At 40.9% G+C, this 26,894-nt stretch overlaps 1 protein-coding gene across 1 annotated transcript in view; it reads left to right on the forward strand.

The window, feature by feature from the left end:
* pdia5 (protein disulfide isomerase family A, member 5) overlaps positions 1–26,894 on the forward strand; it is a 95,349-nt gene that overhangs the window by 28,551 nt on the left and 39,904 nt on the right. The window contains exons 4-11 of the mRNA XM_085135983.1: positions 4,256–4,339; positions 4,488–4,533; positions 7,547–7,639; positions 9,230–9,290; positions 10,981–11,048; positions 17,051–17,142; positions 23,107–23,178; positions 25,656–25,792. Of these exons, the coding sequence (XP_084992109.1) occupies positions 4,256–4,339; positions 4,488–4,533; positions 7,547–7,639; positions 9,230–9,290; positions 10,981–11,048; positions 17,051–17,142; positions 23,107–23,178; positions 25,656–25,792 (653 nt within the window). The remainder of the gene's footprint in view (positions 1–4,255; positions 4,340–4,487; positions 4,534–7,546; positions 7,640–9,229; positions 9,291–10,980; positions 11,049–17,050; positions 17,143–23,106; positions 23,179–25,655; positions 25,793–26,894) is intronic.

Below are 26,894 nucleotides of genomic sequence, written 5' to 3' on the forward strand. Positions count from 1 at the left end.
GGTCAAAAGTCTGGCTGTACTTCACAGCAAAAGATGCAAACTCAGCAGCCTGCAACAAGTGCTTTAAGGTGATACTGTGATACTGTGCAAAGGAGGTAACACCTTGAATCTGACGACGAACCTGGCGACGCATAGCGTTTTTTTAAAAGCCGAGAAATGCACCGAGTCAGCAACATCCCCCAAGAATCCGAAGAGGAGAGTCCTGGCCCCTAGCCCTGCCAGTGTAGCAGAAATGATGACGGATGATGATGCAGCAGCAGCCGTTCTTCTCTGCGTGAGTAGCTTAATGTTGTTCGTGTGTAATTTACGTTGTGTAGGCTAACCACGTTATTACATTAATGCATGTAAGGTGAACAGCAAACACCATCATAGCTACATGCGGCTGTCTTCTTGTTTGATGGCAGATGCTCCCTTCACCCTGACCAAAAAGGCTAAAATGTCCAAAGAAAAAGTGGAAAACAGCTAAACATGAGAGGTTTTTGGACAAAGTTTGTGTTTTTTCCATTGTTTAAGCACCGGCACCGTTTCAAAAGTACCGGTTTGGCACCGGTATCGGATAAAACCTAAACAATACCCATCCCTACCTGTGATCAATTCAGTTGGTTGGACAGGATTTAGAAAGGGACACACCTCTTTATTTAAAATCCCATTGTTGACGGTGCATGTCAGAGCACAAAACCAAGCCATGAAGTCTAAGTCATTGTCTGTAGACCTTTGAGACAGGATTATATCGAGGCACAGATATGGGGAAGGGTACAGGAAAAGATGGCCTCCATCATCCATAAATGGAAGAAGTTTTGAACCACCAGGACTCTTCCTAGAGCTGGCCACCCAGATAACCTGAGTAAGGTAGAAGGGCCTTTGTCAAGGAGGTGACTGAACAACCTGATGGTCACTTTAGCTCCAGCATTCCTCTGTGGATTGAGGAGAGCCTTGCAGAAGGATAACTATTCCTACAGCACTCTACCAATCAGGCTTGTGTCACCTGGCTACTAGTGATGCCCTGTCGGCATCATGCTGTGGGGATGTTTTTCAGCAGCAGGAACTAGGAAACGAGTCGGTATTGAGGAACAGCAGCAATGTACTGAAGCACCCTTGATTATAACCTGCTCCATGGAAGTATGGACTAGGCTGAAAGTTCATCTTCAAACATGGCAATGACCTTAAGCACACAGCCAAGACAGCACCCGAGTGGCTTAGGGAACATTGTGAACCCAGAATTGAACCCAATTCAACATCCCTGGAGAAATCTGAAAACGGTGTTCTCTGATGCTCTCAATCCAACCTGATGGAGCTTGAGAGGTTCAGCAAAGAAGAATGGAAGAAACTGCCCAACAACAGGTGTGCCAAGCTTGAGGCATTATACTTAAAAACACTTGAGGCCGTATTTGCTGTCGAAGGTGCTTTAACAAAGTACAAAGTAAAGGCAGTGAGTGCTTTTATAAATGTTATATTTATGTTTTTATTTGTAATAAATTTGCAAGAATTCTGTAACATGACACAACATGTGGTACAGGTGAAGCACTGTGGATACTTTCCAGATTCACTGTGCATCGACATTTTGGATTAAAAAAATAATTTAATACTAATAGTGAAACATTAAATGAGGAAATGAAAAACAACAAATTGCTCCATTGATTTAACACATCCTAATAATTCCCTCAAAATTTAATGGATTCAACCTGAGGCAAGTTAAATTGTATTTAATTGTATAAGATAATCCACATCGAAAACAGCACATCAGCTGAATTGCAAAGAGATGTGATGTATAAATCCAAAACGTATAGTATAAGCTAAGTGTGACCAATCCTGTTGCATTTCACATCATACCAACCACTGAAATATTAGTTGACGTTAATCCAAAGTTTAATGCAAGGCAGGTGTTCTAATGTAGTGGTCAAACCATGTTGGGCTGCCATTCACTGCATTGTTTCCCTCAGTGGTGAACATTAGCTAGTGAGTCATTCTGAGTTCTATTGGGTTCTGTGTTTTCTTTCCTGTGATTGAAAAAATAGTGCCATCTCAGTGGTTGGTTGAAGCATGTGGTTCGCTGAGTCACTTTTACTTTGTATCTATGACTGAGTGAGTAAGAGGATGAAGCCAAAGTCCATTGCTGCGTTGGCACATACCCCTGCTGTTTAGCTTATTCACATCCTAAAAAGACTGATTTGACAGTCCTGGTGTTTTATTCCACTAGAATATAGATCAGTTCAGTTTTCAACTCTCTTTTTAAAAAATCTTTTTTTTGTATGTTGTGGAAGTATAATTAGGGCTGTGCTATATGACCCAAATCTCATATCCCAATATATGACATTTCTCATCCCGATAACAATATACATCACAAAATAGTGCTTTTTCTGTCAATTCTGTGAATCTCAGACAAAGACAACTGAAGAATGAGCCTTTCTTCCTGTTAAAAGGGAGTTTTTCCTTCCCACTGTCGCCAAAGTGCTTGCTCATAGGGGGTCAAGTCAAGTCATCTTTATTCATATAGCACATTTAAAAGACATCAAGTGTCGGCCAAAGTGCTGAACAGAGGGATAATATAATAAAAGAATTAAAATAGAAAGAAAACATTTTTAAAAAAAAAAAAAGAATTGTAAGACATGTAATATCAAAGAGATCCGAAAGCCTTGGAAAATAAGTAGGTCTTGAGATTTGATTAAAGACTTCCAAGGATGAAGAAAATTTTATGAAGGGGGGGAGACTATTCCAGAGTCTCGGGGCGGCAATGGAGAAAACCCTGTCACCTCTAGATTTGAGCTGGGAGCGTGGAACTGATAAAACCATCTGACTGGAGGAGCGCAGAGATCGAGTGGGTTGGTGCAGGCTAAGAAGATCTGAAATGTAACCTGGAGCCAAACCATGGAGAGCTTTAAAAACAAATAATAAAACCTTAAAATCAATTCTATGTTTAACTGGTAGCCAATGTAGAGATGCGAGTACCGGGGTAATATTCTCTCTCTTTCTAGTACCCGTCAAGAGCCTTGCGGCTGCATTTTGAACAAGTTGCAGGCGTGACAGGCTTGAGTGACAAATGCCTAAATAGAGAGAGTTACAATAGTCAAGACGTGACGATATGAAAGCATGGATAACAGTTTCCAGGTCTTTAGATGACAGGATATTTTTGAGTTTAGAAATGCTCCTGAGTTGGAAAAAACTGCCACGAACAATGGCATGGTCATATGACTGTTGGGTTTTTCTCTGTACGTATTATTGTAGAGTCTACCTTACAATATAACACACTTTGAGGCAATTGTTGTTGTGATTTGGCGTTGTATAAATAAAATTGAATTGAATTGAAAAAGAATGACGCGACATATGAGTTTGAAATTGATACCATAGGGTGTATCTGCTAAAAACTTTGTCCTCGAGGTCAGAGGTGTGTACTCTGTTTGGTGGTTTGGTGACAGCTGACATTAGCCATGTTTCTTACCAAGATGGATTTTGGGATCCATGGTTGCATTTTTTTTTCTTTTTGTGTGTGTGTGACTGCACATCATCTCGAAATATGTGTCAAGGTCACATCTGCTCATGGGTGTACCCTGACTGGTGCCATCTGTCATTATCAGCCGGTCGAGTCTGGCATTACACACACGGCCATCACCTGAAATACTGTCTGTCAGCACATGCAGACATACATGGATTTAGTCTTCATATAAAGAAGAGAAAAAAAAACTACACTGAACTTTTACTGGCTTGCTGTGTGTCTGGGAGCCATAATTGAATATCTAACAAATGTTTTTCCACCTCTCTAAATGAATACATATTTTCATTGCTCTTTATTACAGATGAGAAGGTGTACTTATTTTTGCTGATAGTGCTTCATTGTAGCAAGTATGAAGTATGTGTAGGTGGCAGGATGCATATCTATTCCCTTTCCAGCTACAGTTGTTTTTTTTGTTTTTTTTTCTTCAATTACAGCAGAAAGCCTCATAAAATGAAACGTCTGTATGCCAACACATTGCATCTGTGCTTTGTGTTTCCACCGAAGCAGCAAATAAACAGAGCAAGCAGCATTGTTTATATTATATCATACATGTGATTCGATTAATTTGATGAAAAGTCCGTATCTTCTTGCATCGTTTTCTTTATTCAGTTCAGTGAAGTTGGAATTTATATGGCCTGGCACAGAAATGAATGCATAAATCTACTAATCATTAGGAAAATTTGTACGTGTGTGAAGGAGAATTTGAAAAATGCAAAGGGAATAGGATTCCGAGTTTGATTTACGCTTTGTGTGTCGATCCCTCAGAGATTCAGAGGGCCGGAAGCTGTGTAAGAAAGTGAAGGTGGACCCGAGCTCCAAACGTGGAAGAGCAGAGCTGCTGCATTACAAGTGAGTAACCAGCAACTCAGCTGGCTGTCAGATGCTTATCCACACCTCAGTGCTTTTTGGAAAGCGATACGGTGCTTGCAGCTTAAGAAGTGCATTACTTACAGTTCACTCCTGGTGTTGAGAGCATTGTGTCCCGCGTGTCTTTCAGAGATGGGACATTCCACACGGAGTACAGCAGGCCTGCTACTTTCAAGGTCAGTGCTCATCTGAGAATCTGCATTCTTTACATGTCGAGCACTGTTGTCTGCTGTGTAGTATTTCCTAATTGCTCCTCACATTCAGAGGACTAATTATTTTACCTCTGGCTCTACAGAGCCCTGCCTTCTGCTTTCATTTCTTTCTTTCTTCCTTCTTTTTCATTTTGTTATTAAGTTTATGAATGGAAAAAATGTGTGGTATTTTCCACACAAGAATATTAGACACAATGTTCTTTTTTTTTTTCTTTGAAAACCAAGCTTAGTTGAAAATCAGAAGCATCTGTGGTTACATGTAGTTGGCTATTTATGAAATCATTTATAACCTGCATTTTAATATCAACAGTGCATCAAATAACAGCTTGAAAATGGTGTCACTGTGTGAAAATGTGACCTTTATAGCAATGAGCCAGCAAATTCTTTATTTCTATGTGCAGCTCCCCTCAGCTTTATAGTGCCTTACAGTTAGTTTCAGCTCATTGTTTATCTGCCTGCTGTGCAACCTTGCTCTCGCGGCACAATCATACTCTCACTTTCATAGCGATGCTTTTTGTCACGGCAGGCGGTAGTTTTCAGAGGAAACGCTGCACAGATTGACTCTGCACTGTGTTCTCAGCACCAAAGAGAAGACGGAGCATGTTGACCATATTGAAGCGCTTAGCAGCAAAAGAGCGAACTAAAAAGCTAAAAAAGAGAAAAGTCATAAGATTATCATAAACATAATTTTAGATGACTGAGAATTTTAATGATATAATGGTACCAAGCTGGTGGTACGTAGCTAACGCTGTAGCTAACGCTGTAGCTAACGCTGTAGCTAACGCTGTAGCTAACGCTGTAGCTAATGCTGTAGCTAACGCTGTAGCCTCGCAGCAGCCTCGCAGCAACAGCATTATGTTAGCTTATGTTTATGATTGTTTCTGTGTATTAGTCTGGTGATAACTGGAAGCTGTCAATGTGTGTTTGTGATAATACAGTTACAACACAAAAAAATTGCAGCTGTGAAAAGTATGGTGATTGTGAGGCGACCTTGCAGTCGCCTCACAATCACCATACTTAACAATGTTTTATTGGTTTTATTGACTGCATCATGCAGACAGCAGCATTTATTAATGCAAACAAAATTAAGGGTATTTTCAGTGCTTTTATAATGAGCTGTAATTGGTGGTATACTACCTAATTTGAAGTGTGAATGTACTGAAATATAGTGCAGACAGCAGCAGCATTATAGTTTAAGTCAAATGTAAGCAGAAAGGTAGCCTGAGTAGTGTTTTCCCTGGAAATTTTAAGTAAAGATATAGCACGACTGCTTAATCCTTACTAAAGTAACCTTGTTAACTTCAGCACAGTGGTGTCACATATTAAAACTGAAAAATACTTCTTTCTACCTGGTATGATTTATCTTGGGTTGAACCTTTTAACCGGCTGTTTAAAGTCCATTTTCCACCACGAAACCACACTGGTCATTTCAAACCGTTTACCTTTCGTCTAAGTGCACCGTTTACTCCTTCCTGGGGTGCAACTAGTGAGAGCAGCTACTCAACTAAGTGTATGTTTTTGCTTCAAGTGGTGAAAAGTGTTGGTTGTTTTTTCACCCTTAGCGGGAACAGTTTTCTTGCATATTTTCAAAGTACTGCGCTTTGTTAGAGGTTTTCGAAGTAGCTCCATCTTCAGGTATTAAATGATCGTTGGAGGTTGACGCTTGGCTCTCGCTCTCAGACGTGCCCGGCCATGTCTCATTGTTGCACTGGGAACATAAATGCAAGCTGTTGCTATAGCAATGATATCATTACATGACACTTTTATGTCACATAAACATTTATAGTGGTGTTATGGCAGGTTATATGGTTATGACACAGCCCTAGCGTCAAATGATTGATCTTTATGTTAGCTACAAGGTGTGTTTGTAATAATATAAGACTGCAGCAAGCCACACCCGACAGGTTTAATATTTTTGAACATGTGATGCAGAGCCTCTAATGATGCTCTTTACAGGTCTGCACTTTGGCTGCCTCAACTAATACTGCCACACTAGACTGATTTAGCTTATAGCCTCCAGACCTGTTAATGAGGTCATAGCACCATCTGTTACTCTGGTTCTGTAGCAAACACATCCTGAGGAAAAAAATCAAGACCTTAATTTTGTTACCAGTTATCCAGCTGCAGGTTACATATTTAAGGATCACTCACAGGTACCTCTAGCGTGAAATGTTTGGAATACAGAGAGTGCAATATAAAATATGCATCAGCCACAACAACCATAGAGATGTTGCTGGACACCTTAAAGTTTAATGCCTTTCACTGCAAGACAGCTGCTGCATGTAGATATTTCCTAAAAGGCAAATTATGACTTTAGATAAAAGTGAAATTAACCGTTTACTTCTCTCCTCTATAATATGGAAATCCTTCTCTTTTTATTTTTTCAATGAGTTTCTACCAGAGAAACTCGTCATAAGGTGGAAGCTGTCACTCTTTTGAATGGTGCACGGTTTTATTATTTTGTTTGCTAGGGTTTGCGCTGTTTCTCTGACAGATTAAAAGGCATCTGAAACAATAAACCTCCACAAGTCTCTGTTTCAACCATTACAAAGTAGTTCTGATAATCAAGTCAAGGTCGTTAAATGTTCCGCCCGTGCACACGCGCCGTCGTTAGAGCGCTGCTAAAAGAAATATTTCCTGCTGTTGCCTCCACAGACATATGGTTCATTATATTTACAGAAAGCGTTACCAAGCCCATCAGCAGACACTTAGAGGTACTGAAATAGCGCCGACACCTCTTGGATGCATGAACATGTTCATCTATATGAGCGTCCATCTGGCACAACCTACAGCGTTGCCTCAACTAAATTTAGGAGCGACTTCGGCGACCACTCCTTCTTTTTATGTTGGTTTTTCACCCCCATGGGATTATTTTGTTGCAGTGAAAAGTTGTTGCATGATTTGAACTGTTGGCTTTGTTGACAGGCTGTCGCAGATTTGTCGTTTTGACTTTGCTTTTTTTTTTTTTCTCGTTCAGTCGATGGTAGCGTTTTTGAAAGACCCATCGGGGCCCCCACTGTGGGAGGAGAACCCTGAGGCTAAAGATGTCGTCCACATAGAGACAGAAAAAGTAAGTACCAATTTAAATAAACTTTTGGGCTTTGGATCAATTTAATATCCATTTAGCTCCATTTAAAAAATCCAGAACATCACTGGGGACGTACATTTACTGTGATTCACAAGCACAGCCTGCATCTTTCCTCCATTTGTCTGTTAAAGTTTTGATTAGCCCCCCGACTCTGATACTGCAGCATCTCACCAACACAAAGCCCCGCACACAAAAAGCAACAGGCTTTATCGTCAAAGAGCTGCTCGGCGTAGTTCATGAGGTCACTCACACAGTCCTGCCTTTACAACCTAAAAGCCTCCAAACGGCTCTCATCCAGACAAGTCAGATTGCAAAATCATCAAAAACTGCCAGCATATTCACAAACAGCTACCTCATCCTTAGATAAGTATATATGGAATTTAGAAAGACCTTTGTTTTTGGACTATAGCCGCTTTGCATGGTTCACAGTTAAAATGATCCATATTTATTTTATAGTCTTGAGAGCTTGAGCAAAAGAAGACAACTGGACTTGATTTATCAAGGCAAGCTTGAGATCCCTTCCCAGATGCTTCAATGGCTGCTCACGCTTTGCATCAGGTGATCTGAATAGTTCACACGATGAGGTGGGGCAAGGTCTCACAGTGGTTTCCTCCCTGACCTATACCTATTTTCACACCTTGGTTTATGTGATGATGTGGATCGGTAGTAATGGTAGATGGACTGGCTCTTTTACAGCGCTTTTCTAACATTCATAACTCAGGGTTAAGTGTTTTGCCCAAGGATACTTGGTCACTTTGCAGACTTTAGCAGCCAGGGATTGAACTACCAACCTTCTGATTAGCAGATGATCTGTTTAGTCTCCTGAACTACAGACATAGAGAAACTGGTAATAAATATTTGTCTCATACTGCACCTTGTTGTAGCCCAGTCTTAAAGAAGCTGATTGGCTCCTTTCCAATTAGCCCCACACTCTTTTTAAGCCAGCTGTCTTCTGATTGGCTGCCCCTCGCAAACAGAAGGTTTAAATAGCAGCTGGAAAATTCTGTTCTCACAACCAGAGCTTTGTGCCTGAGATGTCCATGTTACTGATGCTGATGATTAAAAAATGAGTAAAGCAGCCTGAAATCTGAGCATCCACCACTGTAAAAGTACATGTGTAACAGAAAACAAAGGCGAGCATTACAGTAAACCCTCCTTTCATTTAAAGAACGCGGGACCTGGTTATCGCCTGCTCTCACCCTGAGGCTTGTTGAATGTGTTAACAAAAGATTGTGCTGAATGTGTGATTTTTAGCTGAGTAGCTGAGCTCATGAAAGTGATGATGAAAACGGGGAAACTGGTATGGGGGCCGATGTGCCTGCTGTCCGAAGAAGAAAGTCCTCCTTTTCCTTTTTCTGTGATTAATGTGATGAATAACTCTCACACACAGGCGAATACAAAGCTGAAATAACAGATGATGTCATGATTTGCTATTTTAAACCAAAGAGTGTGAGAGAGAAGTTCAGCAATCCAACATGGAGCACACTATTGCGTGTTGTATATACATGTGTATACATGTGTTTTGCTGAAAAGCATCCTGACTCATCTCTTGTTCCCTCCTCGCTCTCGAAGGACTTCAGGAAGCTGCTGAAGAAAGAAGAGAGGCCGGTCCTCATGATGTTCTATGCTCCCTGTGAGTCTGCATTATTACGTTGTTCCTGCAGTGTCGGCAGCTCACAATAACTGAGACAAGCAGTGCTCATTTTGCTATCCTGCTTGCACATATTGTGGGAAACAGTATGTCTGGAAAAACAAGAGGAGCTATTATTGTCCTCAAATATTACATTAACTCACTTGATAAGGTATCTAAACCGGGGGAGAGAGTACAGTTTGGGGAATAGGTCAATAAACTAGAGTTTGCTTGGTAATACTACACCGTTGTAATCAATACTGCAATCTGATTATATATATATTTATGGCACCTGGCAAACATGACACACTGTCTTAGGGCTGTTTGATATAACGCTATATATCGGATGACGATATAAAAACGTCTATCGTTTCATTTTACGCTATCGTTTGTTTCGTGGTGTCGCAAAATAAACAGTTTACGGCAATATTTTTCATGGTTTTGATGGTCACTGTAGTGGCTATATTAAGTTCTTAATGTTCTCTCTTTCTCTTATATTTAATATAACCACACTACTGACAGACAAGCGCCTGTTTTTATGCGTTGTGGTTAGCAACAACGACGGTAACAGCATCGCGTGCCCGCTTGTTTACGTTCCACATTTCACAATAAAGCTCAAGATCCTGTTGAGACTTTTCAAAATAAACTGGATCACGTGAAAGAGCAGATTATTTACGGATGAGAAGTAAAAAAGAGCCGTCAGGTGCTAAAAAAGAAAGCTTAGACTCAAACGTTAGAACAGGCTTTTCCCCGCAGCACGCCGTGTAATAAATACTCACAAAGAAAACGGCGGCTGTTACAACTTATGTCTAAAATGTATCGTTTCATGCATCTGTTAAAACACTCGACTCCAGGTACATGACGCTCAGCTGGAAACACTTCACGCAAGTCGAGCTGCCCGAGATTCACAGAATTTACAGAAAATGTAACATTTTTGTGATTTAAATCGTTATCGGGACGATAGAATTCTTATATCGGGATATGAGATTTTGGTCATATCGCACAGCCCTAACTGTTTCATCTTTCGATGTACTACACGTTTTTTATAATGTGGAGAAAAAAGGACTCCAACTAAGGAGATCCTTCTTTGCTGGTTAACTCCACTATTACAAACACAAATCGGATGCAAAGTTCTAAAATAACAGAGTGCTTTTAAAACAACCCGCGTGTTGCCAGGTCTTTTATCGACTGCTTAAAATTACTTGTTTTGTTCATTGATCGGTCCATGCAAAACAAAAAATACGAATTTCACTTTCTAAGAAGATAAACTAGAAATAAAGCAACAGATTATCACCGTCGCTCTTTGTTTGGCAAAATTGTTAAACAATTAAGCCGCAGCGTCTGTCTGAACGTCAGACCTGCTGATCACTTTGCCAGGATAAGAACAGAGTCGTTTTTGTTCAGCACGCAGTTAATTGTTGCCTCTTATTGTTGTTCAATAGAAAAGACTTCACATGGATTTTTGTTTTTTTGTTTTTTTTCCAAGCGCTGCGCTCGATTATCCTCAGTGCATCATATCTTTCACAGCAGATAGCATACTGAGAGCTGCTGTTTACCAGGGGGGAAAAATCTCCTAGCAGATGATGGAAAATCTTTTGACAGTCGTATAGATTATCATATAGCTGTCAGAGCAGTGTTCCCATTGAGTTCTCTGTAATAACCTCTGCTTCTCTCCTTTGTGTTTTGGTTGCAGGGTGCGGCGTTTGTAAGAGAATGCAGCCCATTTTTCAGCAAGCGGCCACGGAGACAAAAGGGAAATATGTAAGTGTGCTAAATCTGCCCCTCAGTCAGCGGGCCCACTGTTGTGTTACATCACCTGTCTCTGATCTGCAGCCCAGACATCTTTGATGCTCGCGCATTAAATGAGATGTGTCAGCAGCGAATGTCAGGGATGTGAAATCTGCAAAAGGTACAGACAGACCAAATAAGGCATTTCCTGCAGGTTGTGTTTCCTGCAAAGACGATCTCTCGGGCCCAGTACCTAATCAACTTTTGCACCATGTGTTGATTTAGTAGCATAATAACTCAGATGACCTTTAAAAGGCACTTCAAAGGTCCCGATCCTCTCTCTGCTGATTAATTAAGATTTGTGTGTGTGTTTTGATTGCACAGCAATATGTTTCGAATGATTTTAGCATTTTTAAGCATTGTACAGGAATATGCTGTAGCGGCAGACCGTGTTATATGTTTCTTATATGTACATAATTTACATGTTTAGAGTAGTGCTATTAAAATTACATTAGTTAAAATGACATTAACCCTTTAAAGCCGGTCGGAGCGGGCACGCTCTGTTTTGCGTAACTATATTTGAATCCCTGTAGCTCTGCAACCGCAATAATTTTTTTTGCATATGAAACCGGAGGAGTTGTACTTACATCTTATGCCATCAGCTTGTCCTCGGTCACAGTTTCCTTCCACATATAGCTTTGCAAAAACTGCATAAAAAGCACTTGCAGCAACAAAAACATAATATTCCAGAAACACGCTTTGCCGATCCGATCAGCTGTTCATAACACTTCCTATGTTGGAATAGACGTCAGCGTGAACTTTTGCATGTCCGCCATGACCTGCCCGAAACCAGAAGTGACGTCATTTTCGCGGAAATGTAGTTTAGTTGTTTTGTTTTTTTTACCATCAGGGCCTCATGAGCCTATACTGGTGTTTTTAAAAGTTATGTTTGACTTTATGACTTTCTGTGTCGTTTCTGGGATGCTTAGGACTCATATTGCACTGCTGGAAATAGTTTATTTTGATGCATATGCTGCTTTTTTGCAAATTTGCATTATAATATTTTTTTTCGTTTTTCCTGCAGTGTATAAAAATTGGTGTATTTCAAAAATAAAACTATGAAGACACTCAAAATAAATTTCCTGTGGTGGGAAACTATTTTGTGCAACTTTTTTGTATTTACAGTTTTGAGGGATAAGCCTTTTAAATTTCTCTAACTAGAAATATATGTTAAAAAAACAAAAATGATTTTCAATTTTTTTGTAGTTTATTGCACTTAATGCAGACATATTATTAAAATCTGGGCTATAATGGTTGTATTGATGTATAGCAACTTGAAATGCTCCCAAAAATGGCTCCACAGCATGTACAAATATAATATAAGCTCTGGTGGACTTGGTTCTATGGTAGGTCTTAAAGGGTTAACGCCATAACCGCATTAACGCGCCAAATCTCCGTTGTAGAGTTAACGCAGATCTCCCTGTGTGCTAACGTGTTGATGCCGTGCAGCGTTAACGAGCTAACAGAGATTTGCCCGGTTAATGTCATTTTAACGAGATTAACGCTGACAGCACTAGTTTAGAGATAAAGTGTTGTTTTAACCTGTTGTGGTCCTGACAACTTTTTCCTCTAGCTTTCATCACTGGTGGGAAAGTTTCTTTAGTCTTTTTTTTAATTATTATTTTTAACAGTACTCGTGTCATTTGCAGGAGAAAAATATTATCTCATAAACACTTGTCCTTCAAGGATCACATGAAAAGATAATTAACTGCATGTTTGTTTCATCATCAAGCATGCATTCGAGTAGCGAACGTTTAAGCCTCTTAGCTGGGAATTGGTGCACTGTTTGGGTGTGTGCACGTGTGTGCGAGGCTGAGATATGGCGAGGGAGTGCGCCTGTTATTGCACGAGACCGGTACTTCTGTTTGTGAATGCTGAATTGGTGGTCAGCCAAGCCGTATCGCACATTTCTCGCCTCCGTGTCGTGGCACAGGAAGGCACAAAGGCGACGTCTGAAGTGCTGCATCTTGTCAGGGTGAAATAGCTGAAAAAACACAGATTCATGTGAGGATGTGTTTTGATTGTGTTGTTTCAGATTTTTAGGTTTCTTCTGTGTTCTCTCTCAGTACCGGTTGTGACACATAACATGATTTTGTCAGAGCACCGTCCTTTAAAAGGGAATAAGGCATAGAGTTTGTCATGACTCATGCACATTCCTCTCGCTGTTTTTTTTGCCCATGAGCTGTGTTTGGTACAATATTTATTACAGAGGGAACCTGGGATGTTCCAGCTGTTTGATTTATATCAAATAACCTTCGGTACTGAAGAAATATTTTCAGAACTTTTTACTCATAAGCAGTGGAGTTAGGGACTCTCAACCGTGTCAGCGTCGCCAACTGTATCTGGAGCTAATTTTCACTCAGCATATAATTAGAGGTCATTTTGAAAAACAAAATATTCTCTCGTGTTACATAATGATGTTTTCTATTTTATCCCTAAACCAGATTACATGATAAGATGGAATGCTGTGCAGAAGTCTTGAGCCAGCTCTCATTTCTGCACATTTTGTTAGGATGTGTGTTCTCTGTCAAAATGATCCCACACTGCTTCACTCATGTTGAGGTCCAGCCTCTGGGGAGGCCAGTCCGCGATTGACAGTGACCCACTGTGTGTGCTTTTTCTATCCAGGCATGCTTTTACTTCATTGGCAGTGTGTTTGGGATAATAGCCAGTGTTATATGGCTCAAGGGATGGCTAAACCATGCTGCCGTTCAGCTAGCTTTTAATAATGTGAAATATAATAAAGGAGAAAGAGGAACAAAAAGAGCTCGGATCCTTGGCTAAAGCAAACAGAAGAGAGGGACGACCATGAACCAGCCAGTTAGTTGGCTAGAAATGAGAGCTGGCTAGTTCTGGTAAACCCGTGTCTAATAATAAACAAAGCTGTAAAAGCATCGGTGCTGATGGAGGTCAAGACGGCAGTTGCAAACCACCATCCTCCACCTTCTTTGGGGTTTTTTCATCTGGCGAGCCTTCGGCAGCCAATCAGCACTAGGGCTGCTCAATTAATCGAATTTTAATCTCGATTACGATCTGGGCTTTCAACGATCATTAAAAATGACTGAGCCGATTATTAGCCCCTCCCTCGTGCTTTACTCTCGCGCTGCTCCGTGTGGCAAATCGAGCGCACCTCTCTGCATTTCGAACACGTGTCACAACAATTAAGAGCAGCGGTCTCCAACCTTTTTTGCGCCACGGACCGGTTTATGCCCGACAATATTTTCATGGACCGGCCTTTAAGGTGTCACAGATAAATACAACAAAATAAAACTAGTACTGGTACCAAAAAAAAGAAGATTTATTCATAACACACGTGAAAAGACCCAGGAAAACCGAGTAAACGATAAAAACGATAACAAAATAACGCTGAAAACCGATAAAAACCCTGAAAACTATACATTTCACACCTGAGCCTCAACTCTCGCGGCCCGGTACCAAACGACTCACGGACCGGTACCGGTCCGAGGCCCGGGGGTTGGGGACCGCTGATTAAGAGGACCCGAGGGAAGCTCGGAAAGCTAAGCAGAAGTTATTTGGAGAGGAGAGTGACTGCTGTTGGTTGAAAAGAGGTAAAAACACTTCAGTGGTGTGGAAACATTTTGGGTTCGCGGAGTCAGACGTGGATCAAGTAGACACAGTGTGTAAACTTTGCTACGGTGTCGTAGCTGCACCACAGAGCAACACTGCAAAGTTCACTAAACATAGATGTTTACATTTTTCATTTATTTTTTATATTGCAAACATTTGCACTGTTATCAGTATTTGCACACTATTTTATATTATTTTTGACAATCTTTAAAGTCATTATTCAACACATTGTTATTGTTAAATAAATATCGTCAAATAATCGAGATCTCAATTTCAGTGAAAATAATCGTGATTATCATTTTTGCCATAATCGAGCAGCACTAAGAATAAATTAGATATGTGAGAGAGGAAGTTAATGAGAATGATAATAAAGACAGTAAATAACAATAACAAATAATATGTTTTTTAAAATATCAACATGATGATCACGGCACTGAGGTTGTGCTGAAAAATGACACTGTTGCCAATCAGGTGCTTTCTAGATCTGACGGTACTTTTTTCTGGAGCTTTAAACCATGAAGGAGCCTCCACTGTGTTCTACAGATGGCTGTAGACACTCACTGTTGAGCCTGTCTACTGACTGACAATGATTTGAAACCAAAACTACTTCTTTGGATTCATCACTCCATCAGCCCTGTTGCCACTGATGTGCAAAGGCGCTTAACAAAGGAAAAACAACATTCCTCTAAAAGTAGTCCGGTATAAGAATTGGACTGAAAATGAGTGAAAAAGCATCCAATGTCTTCAGAAAACCTTTAGATGATCTGTAGAAACCCTGGAGAAAGCCTGGCTGCTTGGAAGAAAAAAAGAAATAAACGAATAGTGGCTCAAGACTAGGGATGGGTATCGTTTAGGTTTTATCCGATACCAGTACCAAACCGGTACTTTTGAAACGGTGCCGGTGCTCAAACGGTGCTGAACCTGTGCTTAAAGAATGGAGAACACAAAATTGGTCCAAAAACCTCTCATGGTCAACTGTTTTTTTGTAAAAAGATAACAATGTTAGCCTTTTCTGCAGCTATAGGGCATATATGGTGTCACTCTTGGCTGGAAGCAGCTTAAACAATGGAAAAAAAAACACAAAATTGGTCCAAAAACCTCTCATGGTCAACTGTTTTTTTGTAAAAAGATAACAATGTTAGCCTTTTCTGCAGCTATAGGGCATATATGGTATCACTCTTGACTGGAAGCAGCTTAAACAATGGGAAAAAAACACAAACTTTGTCCAAAAACCTCTCATGTTTAACTGTTTTCCACTTTTTCTTTGGTCATTTTAACCTTTTTGTCCAGGGTGAAGGGAGTATCTGCCATCAAACAAGAAGACAGCCGCATGTAGCTATGATGATGTTTGCTAGTTCACCTTACATGCATTAATGTAATAACGTGGTTAGCCTACTCAACGTAAATTACACACGAACAACATTAAGCTACTCACGCAGAGAAGAACGGCTGCTGCTGCATCATCATCCTCATCATTTCTGCTACACTGGCAGGGCTAGGGGCCAGGACTCTACTCTTCGGTTTTTGGGGGATGTTGCTGACTCCGGGTCGATAACAGGCACCACACCCGCAGTAGATGTGCTCGATGTGAGGTCTCGCAGCAAGCTATCAAATACGGCGCATTTCTCAGCTTTTAACAAAACGCTATCCGTCGCCAGGTGTTTCATCAGATTCGAGGTGTTACCTCCTTTGACAGTATCACAGTATCAGCTTAAAGCACTTGTTGCAGCTGCTGAGTTTGCATCTTTTGCTGTGAAGTACAGCCAGACTTTGACCGCTTCGCCTTGGGCATTTTTAATCTGTAGCTCTGCTCTAAAAGAACGTACGTACCTGGGCCCGCCTACTATCCTCGGAAACGTAAAATGATTGGCTAGAATCCAAAGTGTATGACAGCTCAGGAAAAAAAAGCACCGGATACCGGTACCCATCCCTACTCAAGACTTTCACACAGTATTATACTTCTAACAGTTAAAGTAATTTTGTGCTATGCTAGACATACCATGCTTAACAGTTCACATTTATCAAGTACACCGAGCGGGCTCCTACACACATTTTCTTTATGTGGGTGTCTGAAATAAATTGTGATTCCTTTTTTAATATAGCTCAGACAAATCATATTCTGTCTTTTCAATTAAAAAGTCAGCAAGAAGTTTATAGCGGTGGGTGTTTGATTAGGGCCTGCTAATTAACAGTCATTGCACCTGTGTTGTTTCACAGTTCACACTTGAAGTAATCCATCTTTGTTCAGTTTGGAGCCCGCCGATGACGACTGACCTGTCTCGATGTTTGATGTTCTTGCTATTTCTTTTCTCTCTCTCTGCCGTCATTTTTCTTCACATCTTTGATGGCCTGTGTCTCATTTTCCCTTTCATATCATTTTTCTTAAGGTCCTAGCAGGAATGAATGTGCACCCAGCTGAATTCGACGGCCTCAAGCAGGAGTACGGCGTCAAAGGCTACCCAACCTTCTGCTACTTTGAGTGAGTCGAGTCCTCTCATCCGTTTCTTTTTAGGCTTAGTCCCTGACTTCCAAAGCTCAAAACATCAGAGTAGGGCCACTTCAAATAGAAAGTGCAGTCTCTGCCCATTTAAACAGCGAGCAGACATGATGGCAGCAGACTCGCAGCTTGCAAAGGTGACCCCTTAAGGTTTGCAGTTCTTTTTTCTGATGAAGTTTCTGATGAACTTTGGGATCCTCTGGCCTCATCTTTGAAAGTGTACACTCACAGGAGGTGGTTGCTACTGTCAGGGGATAAGGAGAACACATGGGTGTTGGTGTATGGTTAGCAGTGAAGTAAAACTGAAGGGATAATTAGTTGCTTGACCAAATAAATAAAACAATTCTTGGCATTTAAAGTGTTTAAAGTCCTGCTTGAACATATATTTATTGCCACAGTCACTGAACCACTCTGCAAATGGGCACTAAAACATTCATCTGACGTCACTCTAGGGTACAGAGATATTGGCCACCAGGGATGCAAAGAAGTTTGGGCTTCGGTCTCACTAGATAAATGGCTCTGACTGTGAACTCATGGAGGCCCAGCTTCCACTCTCACAGCCTTCACTTCAGAGGTTTGGGCCAGCTCATGGAGCCCATTGATCTTGAGTTGCAGTTCTTCATCATGTTGACAGTACATAACAAAAGTAACCGTGTCTTCCAAAAACGTTACTCTGTGTTGCACTGTGGTGTTTGAACAATCTCCATCAGTCAGTCACTCATTCCAGGATCTGCACTGTTACCTTCCTCAGGGCAATTTCTTATATCTGTAGCCCCTTTAGGTCCACCACCCTTCACATCCCAGTGGCCATGCCATAGGGTGGGCAGTGCTGTGACAATGTATACTGATACAAAGGTGGATGATCATGTTAAACACCAAGAATATGTTTAATATGATCATCTCAGACACAGATAGAGAGAAGCTCCACCTATTTGTTTTACTTTGTTTTGTTTTTTGTGAGGATCTACGGAAGAAAATTAGGGCCACTGGGGAAAAAGTGGGCATGTCTTAATTTTTCTTCTTTTACAGAATTCTCAGATTAAAGTCAGAATTCTGACTTTAATCTGAGAATTTCCACTTTTTCCTCCGAATTACTTTTTCTCAGAATTCTGATTTTTAAAAAAAAGTCAGAATTCTGACTTTTTTTTAGAATTCTGACTTTTTTCTCAGAAATTTTGACTTTAACCCTCTGGGGTCGCCGGATGCGCCGGCGCCTCAAAATCACACGTCCAATTTAAGATGACACAGCTACAAGATGCAGCGAGTCAGAGTCTCTATTTCAACTTGTGTCGAAAGACTTCAAACTATATACCAGTTTTTGAATTGTGTCAATGGGCCCCAGAGTTATGATTTAAAAAATACACGCAATGTTTTTTTCTGAACAAAACCGTGGTGTTTACAGCGGGAAGAACGGTAAAAACGGCGTTTTCTACAGAGAGCGCTAGCAAACACTCTCCGCTTGTGAGTGAAAAAAGAAAAAACACCCCTTGATATGGTAACATGTGGCACTGTTTAGGGAGAAGGGGAAGTTTTTAGGAGTGACACCCGCGACGGAAAGCGGGCGAGCGAAAGAAAGAGTGAGAGCAAGTTTTCATATGTGAGACATTAGTGACATTTAGCGTGTTTGGAGGCTGTAGTTAGTGTGTTGTGTAGTTATTGTTTTGTATTGTGTGTCAGTTGTACTGCTGAATTTCATATTTTCTCCAAAAAAAGCCGTCAAAGGCAGATTCCAGCGTAAACGCTGTTCCCACATGGAAAGCTGGACTGATGCACCTCCTGCTGTCAGACCTGCAGGGTTTAGGCCTGTGGTGTTCTCCTCTGTCTTATACTGAACACAAACTACATTTTTTGGACTGGCACAAATAATTTGTGTGCCTTCTTATTTGATGCAGCACACCTGATTGTTCTGTAAATAGATTTAAATGGTTATATAAAAAACGCCTGAGGCCTTGGCTGCATTTTTAGGTAAATAGTACCATATAACTTTGTTGTTTGCAAAACTTGTGCAAAATTTTTTGAAATGTACAATTTCTATTTACATTTCAAGTTATGAAAATGATTCGTTAAACATGTTTGTGGGTTTTACAGTAAAAAATATAACTTTTTTCTACTCGGATTTTGAATTTTTTGTCTGAATTTAGATCAACTGTGCTAATATAGTATGTCAAAAAGGAAAAAATAACTAAAATTTCAGATATTTGAGGTTGTGCTGAAAATAATGATACCAAACAAGGCAAGAAAAACATATTTTAAAGGTGAGATATAGGGGTAAAATCAAAAGTAGTCAAAAACGGCCAGTTATACCCTGGACCCCAGAGGGTTAATCTCAGAATTCTGATTTTTTTTCTCAGAAATTCTGACTTTAATCTCAGAATTCTGACTTTTCTCTCAGAAATTTTAACTTTAATCTCAGAATTCTGATTTTTTTTCTCAGAAATTCTGACTTTAATCTCAGAATTCTGACTTTTTTCTCAGAAATTTTGACTTTAATCTCAGAATTCTGACTTTTCTCTCAGAAATTTTGACTTTAATCTCAGAATTCTGACTTTTTCCTCCGAATTATTTTTTCTCAGGATTCTCAGATTAAAGTCAGAATTCTGACTTTAATCTCAGAATTCTGACTTTTCTCTCAGAAATTTTGACTTTAATCTCAGAATTCTGACTTTTTCCTCCGAATTATTTTTTCTCAGGATTCTCAGATTAAAGTCAGAATTCTGACTTTAATCTCAGAATTCTGACTTTTTCCTCTGAATTATTTTTTCTCAGGATTCTCAGATTAAAGTCAGAATTCTGACTTTAATCTCAGGATTCTGGAAAAGAGGAAAAAAAGACGTGCCCACTTTTTTTTCAGTGGCCGTAATCCTCTTCCGTAAGGGGCATCCAATCAGGAGAAAATCATCTTAAATGGCGATGAATCACAATGTGTTGTTCAGAGTGCAGGCACATGATAAGATGGTTTTGGTTTGTGAATCATGGAAAAACTTCTTTTGTAGAGTCCAAGAATAAAAATGTGGAGCCAGAAAATTAGCATAACGGGTCCACTTAAAGCTAATATTCAAGCATAACAGAGAAATGTTGCGTTGCCAGCTTTGTCTTAATAAAAAAAAGTGAACTGAGTAACTTAAGGTTTCTTCGGACAATTTCGACAGGGCTTATTTAGTTAATGTGAGATTGTAGTTACCTGTCATTGGAAGGCTTATGATCCCGAAAGTCATTTGCAGTAGAGAAGATCTATGACTTTCAAGGGTCGTTTGGACTTTAAACGCTGCTCGAGGGCCAAATAAAATATTATGAGGCAGAATTTTTAAGCACAAACTCTGATTGCCTAATTCACCGGCTTGCACTGTAACAGTAAATGAGTAAAGTTTAGCTCTTAAACTGGACAGCCCTTCATTATTTCAGCCTCCCTGTCTTCACAAACACGGCCCTCTGATGTGAAGCGAGCCGTTGCATTGTTTCACACAGCGCCGTTGTCTACGCGAAGACTGCCTCTGGTCCTAATAAAGGCAGCGTTTTAAATTATTAAAACGGTCGACTAAGTAAATGCTTTTAATATGCTGTAGCAGAGTTTTTTTGTTATCTTTAACAACACCTTAAGGCCACATGTGACATTGATTTAGCACTCTCTTTTAGGTGTTGCAGAAATGTATGCTGCTGGCAATCTGATAACTTCAGATTACTGCTCAGCGCTAGTGTCCAAATATGAATAGACACACAAAATCACAGCTTGCGGCCACATACGCAGCAGGAATAGAGAGTGTGACTGATAGTGTTTGTTAATGCAGACACCCCCACCCCCACCCCCACCCAGCTGGAGCCTCTCTGCACTGTCCACATATTTACAGTGTTGTTAACTAAGTGCTCCCACTCTGTTCTCTGCTTGTTTAATATGTTTGCATTTTTTTTCTTGCAATGCAAATCTAGAAATAGACACCTGGAAGGAAAAGCAGCGAAATTATGTCATGCAGCGAAGGTCAGCTGGGGGTCAAGCCCGTAGGCATCGCTGTTTTGTGGGGCACGCCCTAAATATGAGGCTACTGGGGTGCTACCGTGCTCTGCTTCTTTATGTCTCCTGCACTGGCTTTATCATCCCTATTTCCACATTAAACACTCTCTCATTCCAGTCTGGCCTTTTAATTAGACCAGGACTGATTAAGTGCCTCTGTGGTTAGTGTGTGTGTGTGCCTTCTTCCTGTTTGTGTGCACTTCTTTCTATCTCGTGTGTGTACTGTGTGTGTTTGACCAGCACACTTGTGTGTAGCTGAGCCGGAGCCAGTCCGTTAGCCGCAAGTGCATTAGTGTCAGCACACGGCTAGCTAACGACCATCCGAGCCCATTGGCTTCAGTAATGAGCCCCTCACTGATAAACAGCAGCTAATCACTGCAGGGTAAATCAGCATCAGCACCGTCGGAGTTATCTCTCCATTGCACCCGTTTGCAAGACCCAAGTTTTCAAGGTCTTTTAGGTGTTCAGTTACACAGATTAAGAAAGCTTACTCTCCCAGAGTTAAAGCACACCTCAAGTTCCTGTCGAATATTCAAACAAAAACCTGGAAGTCTTTCGGCTCCTTTGTCCTTGCCGCGTCCTTTTACGCAAATGCTAGAGACTGTTGGCTAAATGACATTTATTTCAAATTTCCTCCTTTTTTTTTACAAGGTTTCGGTGTACTTTACAGCAGCAGAGATAAAGCAAGTGAATATAGAGTCGGTCATAAATCTCGCTGATTGAATTCCAAGCAGCCACTCTGTGCCGCAGAAGTCGGGTTACTTAAGATGCGAGTTTTAAGCTCCAAATCCACAGAGCGTAATCATGTATCACCTTTTAATAGTGTCCGCTCTGTATTTGGGGAGCTGTAACTGCAGTCGTCACCACCTTCTGTGTTTTTAAAATCACCCTGCCCAGAGCCAGTAACTACCCACATTGATCCTTCGACATTGGGCTGAGCCGCCATGTCCGCTTCCCAGCCTTGGTTTAGTCACGGTGAATGCAGTAGATAAACTCATTGCTATGAAGAAAATCTGCTTAGGTTTTGAATCTGTCTTTCAGGCTGCGGGGCTGAAGAGAGGCCTCGAGCTCATTTCAAATGCATTACGTCGGGTCACTTGCATTCCTTATGTGCACTTTTTAAGCTGAACTTCAAGACAGAGAAAAGAAATTTCAATCTTGTTAAAATTTTTGTCAGAGACGCAGCTCTCTGAAACATTTCCTTCTGGCTTTGAACTGGTTGCGAAAGGCCCGACCCAGCTTTGTCAGAGACACTCGGTGCCATCATAACTGTTTTTTTTAAAAGATCTTGTCGCACATGACCTGGACTACTGCGACACGACTTTTTCAGTCCTGACTGAGATGTTGTTTCAGCCTCATCTAACAAGAACTGCTGATCAAAAGATGCATCCCAGAAAATAAGTCTTTGTTTTCATTTTGACTCAGTTTTAGCTTGAAAAACATCCAAAAACGATCCAAAAGTTCAGTATTTGTTCGTTTTTTTTTTTTAAAGACAAACCTTTGCAAGTTTTATATGTCAGTTTCTTTCCAAATAACTGAAAACAGCACTTATTGAGGCGTTATTATCAAAGTAATACCGCATGCATAGAATCAATAAATCTGATATAAACTGCTTAAAAGATTTCCAGACTTTGCCTTAAAATAAGGTTTTTTCTCCATCTCATGAGTCCAAAAGCAAAGCAAACTGAACACACTGACCATTAGTATTGAGCAGAGCTTTAAGAACTGCTGGTGATGATTTTCAGAAGGCATGTTTTGGGTGGGGTGTGTTTTTAAAATGAAATGCAGTAATGTTGCTGTAATGCAAGTTATGTTTACAAAAAGCATCAAATCACAGACGTCAGTGGTTTTCAAACTCGCATTGCCAAGTCGTCATTCTGCCCGTTGCTGAAGTCTGCTTTCAGAGACGATCTGGTTTTCATGCTCCTTTCGTCTCTTAGGAAGGGGAAGTTCCTTCACCACTACGAGAACTACGGCGCCACAGCCAAGGACATTGCAGACTGGTTGAAGAAGTAAGTATGGTCGCTGTCACTTCATCTACTGACGATTTTAAGTAGGACCAAGCAGAGGCTCGAAGACGTCCGGAGGAGTTTTAACTAGGGATGCAACGATACCAATTTTTTCAAACCGATACGATACCGATACTTGGATCTGAGTACTTGCCGATACCGAGTACAAAAACTGATACTTTTACCACACACACACAAATGCAATGAATTGGAAGACAGGTTTTATTTTATTCTCTGCCGATAAAAAATAAAATCTTAATAAAAATGACCACAAAAAAATTTCAAGTGAAAAATAAGCACTTCTGTTAAATTATTGCAGAATCTCCACATTGTAATTTAACAGAATATCACTGAACTATTGGCACTGTCTCTAGGGGATGTCCCCCTAGTGGCCAATCTAAAAAACTACAACAAAAATGACAAGCCACCCTCTGATTAATGAAATAAGTTGGTATCGGTTCATGGTATCGGTTAACTTTTACGAGTACGAGTACACACACATTTTACAGTATCGGCCCCGATACCAGTATCGGTATCGGTGCATCCCTAGTTTTAACTAATATAAAAAAGACACGATGAGGCTTCTGAACTCAAGTCTACTTTCTGCCTCTAACAAGTACCCCCCCCCCCCCACCACCACCACCACCACCACAAACACACACACATCTTAAATGTCAGGCATCACCTTTTCCTTTTGCTGTGCTCTTTCTCACAAACGCTCTTCTCTCTGCTCACCCCGACTCACCTTGCCACAGTGTCATCAATCTACACCTGCTCGCTTCCTGTCTCATTTTTCTTTCTCACCTTGGCTCACACTCTGCCCGTAACCCCTCCGTCTCTTACTGGCAGGAAAGTTGCAACTGTCCACAGGCCTGCAGCCAGAGGGCACGAAGCAAGGCTTTCACAGCTATCGCAGAAAACGGAGCGAGACTGGCAGGGGATGTACTCCGTGTGCCTCTGGGCTCTTTGGGCTCTTATTAGCCCAGAGGCAGAACTCACCATCCCCACTCCTAGACTTTCACTAACTTGTTTATTTAGAACTCGGGGACTGATTTAAAAGCAGTGAGCCAGCTGGCTAAAAAGTCTAATTGCAGCTTATATTTGAGTAAAAAGTTTGTTACCTTAATATGCACAATATGACTGAATTAATATATTAAATCTAATTAATTTTAAACTAATCATGTCCTCAAATGTGCTGCACACAACCACCACAGCACATAGTAGCTAGTCTCCAGGCGCTTCACATAATAAAAGTAAGAGTTTACAGTATTTTAGGGAAGCCGAGTGTGTAAGCACTTGATGACAGTGGGGAGGAAAATCTTTTTAACTCGAGCAGGCTCCAGGAGAGAGTCTGTCTGCCTTCACCAGTGTAGCTGATTTTCACAGGAATATGTTCCATATGGTTTAAAAAGAAAGAAGAAAGAAAGTGGAAAAAGCCTCTCCTGCAAGCACCATTACATTTGCAGTTTTTTTTTTCTTTTTCTTCATCTGAGATGCTGCACGAAAACGAAAAAAAAGGGTGTTTGAAGTAAACGGCACTCTGAGATTTTTCCAGAATAGTCTATTGTCCTCTTCCTGTAGCACTTTTAGCCGCTGATTTATTTTTCTTTTCTCATTTATCAGCCAAACTTCACATCCTAAACTTTGTTCAGATTCAGCTGTCTCCGATTTTTTTTTTTTTTTAACACCCACCTCGGTAGCTTTCTGCGCTCTTTTCTCACTGGACTGAAAAATGCCCTTTGCTGTTTGCACTGACGGGATTCCTACACCTGCCGTAATGAATACAAGTATTTTGCCAGCAAGAGCAGTTGCAGTCAGAAGCTGTACTGAAGCTACTCTGTTGAATTAGTGAAGCCGCTTCCTTTTGTACACTCCGCTTTAGTCTCTTGACCTCAGCTTGGTGCGCAGTCTGAATTTGTTCATCGAAAGTGTAGCATCAAGAATAAAAAAAGTGGACACAGAAGGAGAGGTAAGAGGCGGTATCCTTGGCGATTATATCTGTCGTCTGATAAATCTTAAGTGTTATCACTCCCTGATAAACCTTGATCCAGAGCTTTTTATATATCACAGCTGTGTATTAGATCGTTGACGTTGCTGGAGGGTTGTTTTTAGCACTCGGTTTTCACTGTTCTGCTGTTGTTAAATATATCGGCCTCGCTGCTTCAGTGCACTGGCTCAGGCCAGAGCGTGCAACGATGAGGAAATGCTGCAGAGGAGGGCCGTGTATAACAGTGGGTGTTTATGCTGTAGCCACATCCACTGGTTCTTGGAACTGGAGCAGTGTGCTCCACCACAAAGGTGGGGCTGCTTTTGTCCAGATGTGTGTGTTTTTGTGACATACTGGGTGGAGTGTGGGCTGCAGCTGCGTCTGATTATATTTAATTTTTCTTTACACAGATTACACATAAGCTGGACTGTCTCTGCTTTTCAGTCTTACCTCTGTTGCCCTTGTTGTCCCCCCCCCCCCCTTCCTGTTTTAGTCCTCAGCCCCCCCAGCCGAAGACCCCTGAAGTCCCCTGGTCAGAGACGGACTCTGCGGTCTTCCACCTGTCCGATGAGTCCTTTGACAGCTTCCTGGAGGAACATCCTGCTGCCCTGGTCATGTTTTACGCCCCTTGTGAGTAAAAGAGCAAAAGAGCACGGTCTATATTTATCAACTGCTACATGTAAAATATTGTTATGTAAATGATACACTTTTTTCCCCACTAAGAGCCGTTTTAAATTTAAGCGAGGTCCAGAGTTAAACTGGTTGAGGGTGATGTAATCGCTTGTGTTGGGGGGGTTCGTAAAAGTTACTTCAGCACTCAGTGAAGCTCTTTTTCTTTCTTTTTGGTGCTTTCTTTCGCTCAGTGTTTGATCAGTATTGGACCATCAGTTAATTATAGCGTTTATACGATGGCAAAACTTTTGTTTGTTTGTTTGTTTGTTTGTTTTGGCCCAAAGAACCCAAAGAAGTTAAATATTTCACACTTTTAGCCGTCGTGAAGATAGCTCCGCCTCTCTTCGAGCTGGTGTGTCGGAGGCAGCTGTCTCTCACTTGCTGCAGAGATGCACCCTGGGTACAGACAGAGTGGCAGAGGGAATTAACTGTTAAGCACTGCGGTTACACTCGACTACCTTCAATTCTGACGATGCGCTTTGCCAGAAAAGTTTTTCACTTGTAAAGGGCAAACATGAGCAGTCTGTCAAAAACATCTAGCAAAAAGTCCAACGGACACAAAGGCACAGTTGTCAGAGGGCTAGCTTGCGTTTCCTTTCTCGTCGCTATAGTTACTGTAGGATGTGTATGCTAAACAGCCCAGAGCAGCCCACACCTTGTTCACTGATTTTACAAACGTAGGTTAATGATTAAAAATAACCACAATAAGTAATCTAATTGAAAGTAATCTTCCTGCGCAGTAAGGTCAGACGCGCAGATTTAATCTGCCCTGACAAACAGCGAATTCCCCTGCTCACTGTTTCTCATGAAAATGTAACAAAATATCAACACTTGGGAGAAAGAGCATACATATGGACACATTCCACGTTTGACATTAAGGAAAATAAGAAGCTTTGTAAAGCGTGTGGATTTTAACATTTTATAGTTTAGTCTACTATAATCATACTTATACGGTGGCTCTGAGAGGCTAAACAGACTGCAAATTAAGAAAACACGAACAATAAGAAAAAGCTGCAAAAGCACACAAAACACAACGGAAATAAGAAAAACGGAAACAGGA

This window comes from Neolamprologus multifasciatus, chromosome 16 (genome assembly GCF_963576455.1).
Source record: "Neolamprologus multifasciatus chromosome 16, fNeoMul1.2, whole genome shotgun sequence".
Classification (NCBI taxonomy): Eukaryota; Metazoa; Chordata; class Actinopteri; order Cichliformes; family Cichlidae; genus Neolamprologus; species Neolamprologus multifasciatus.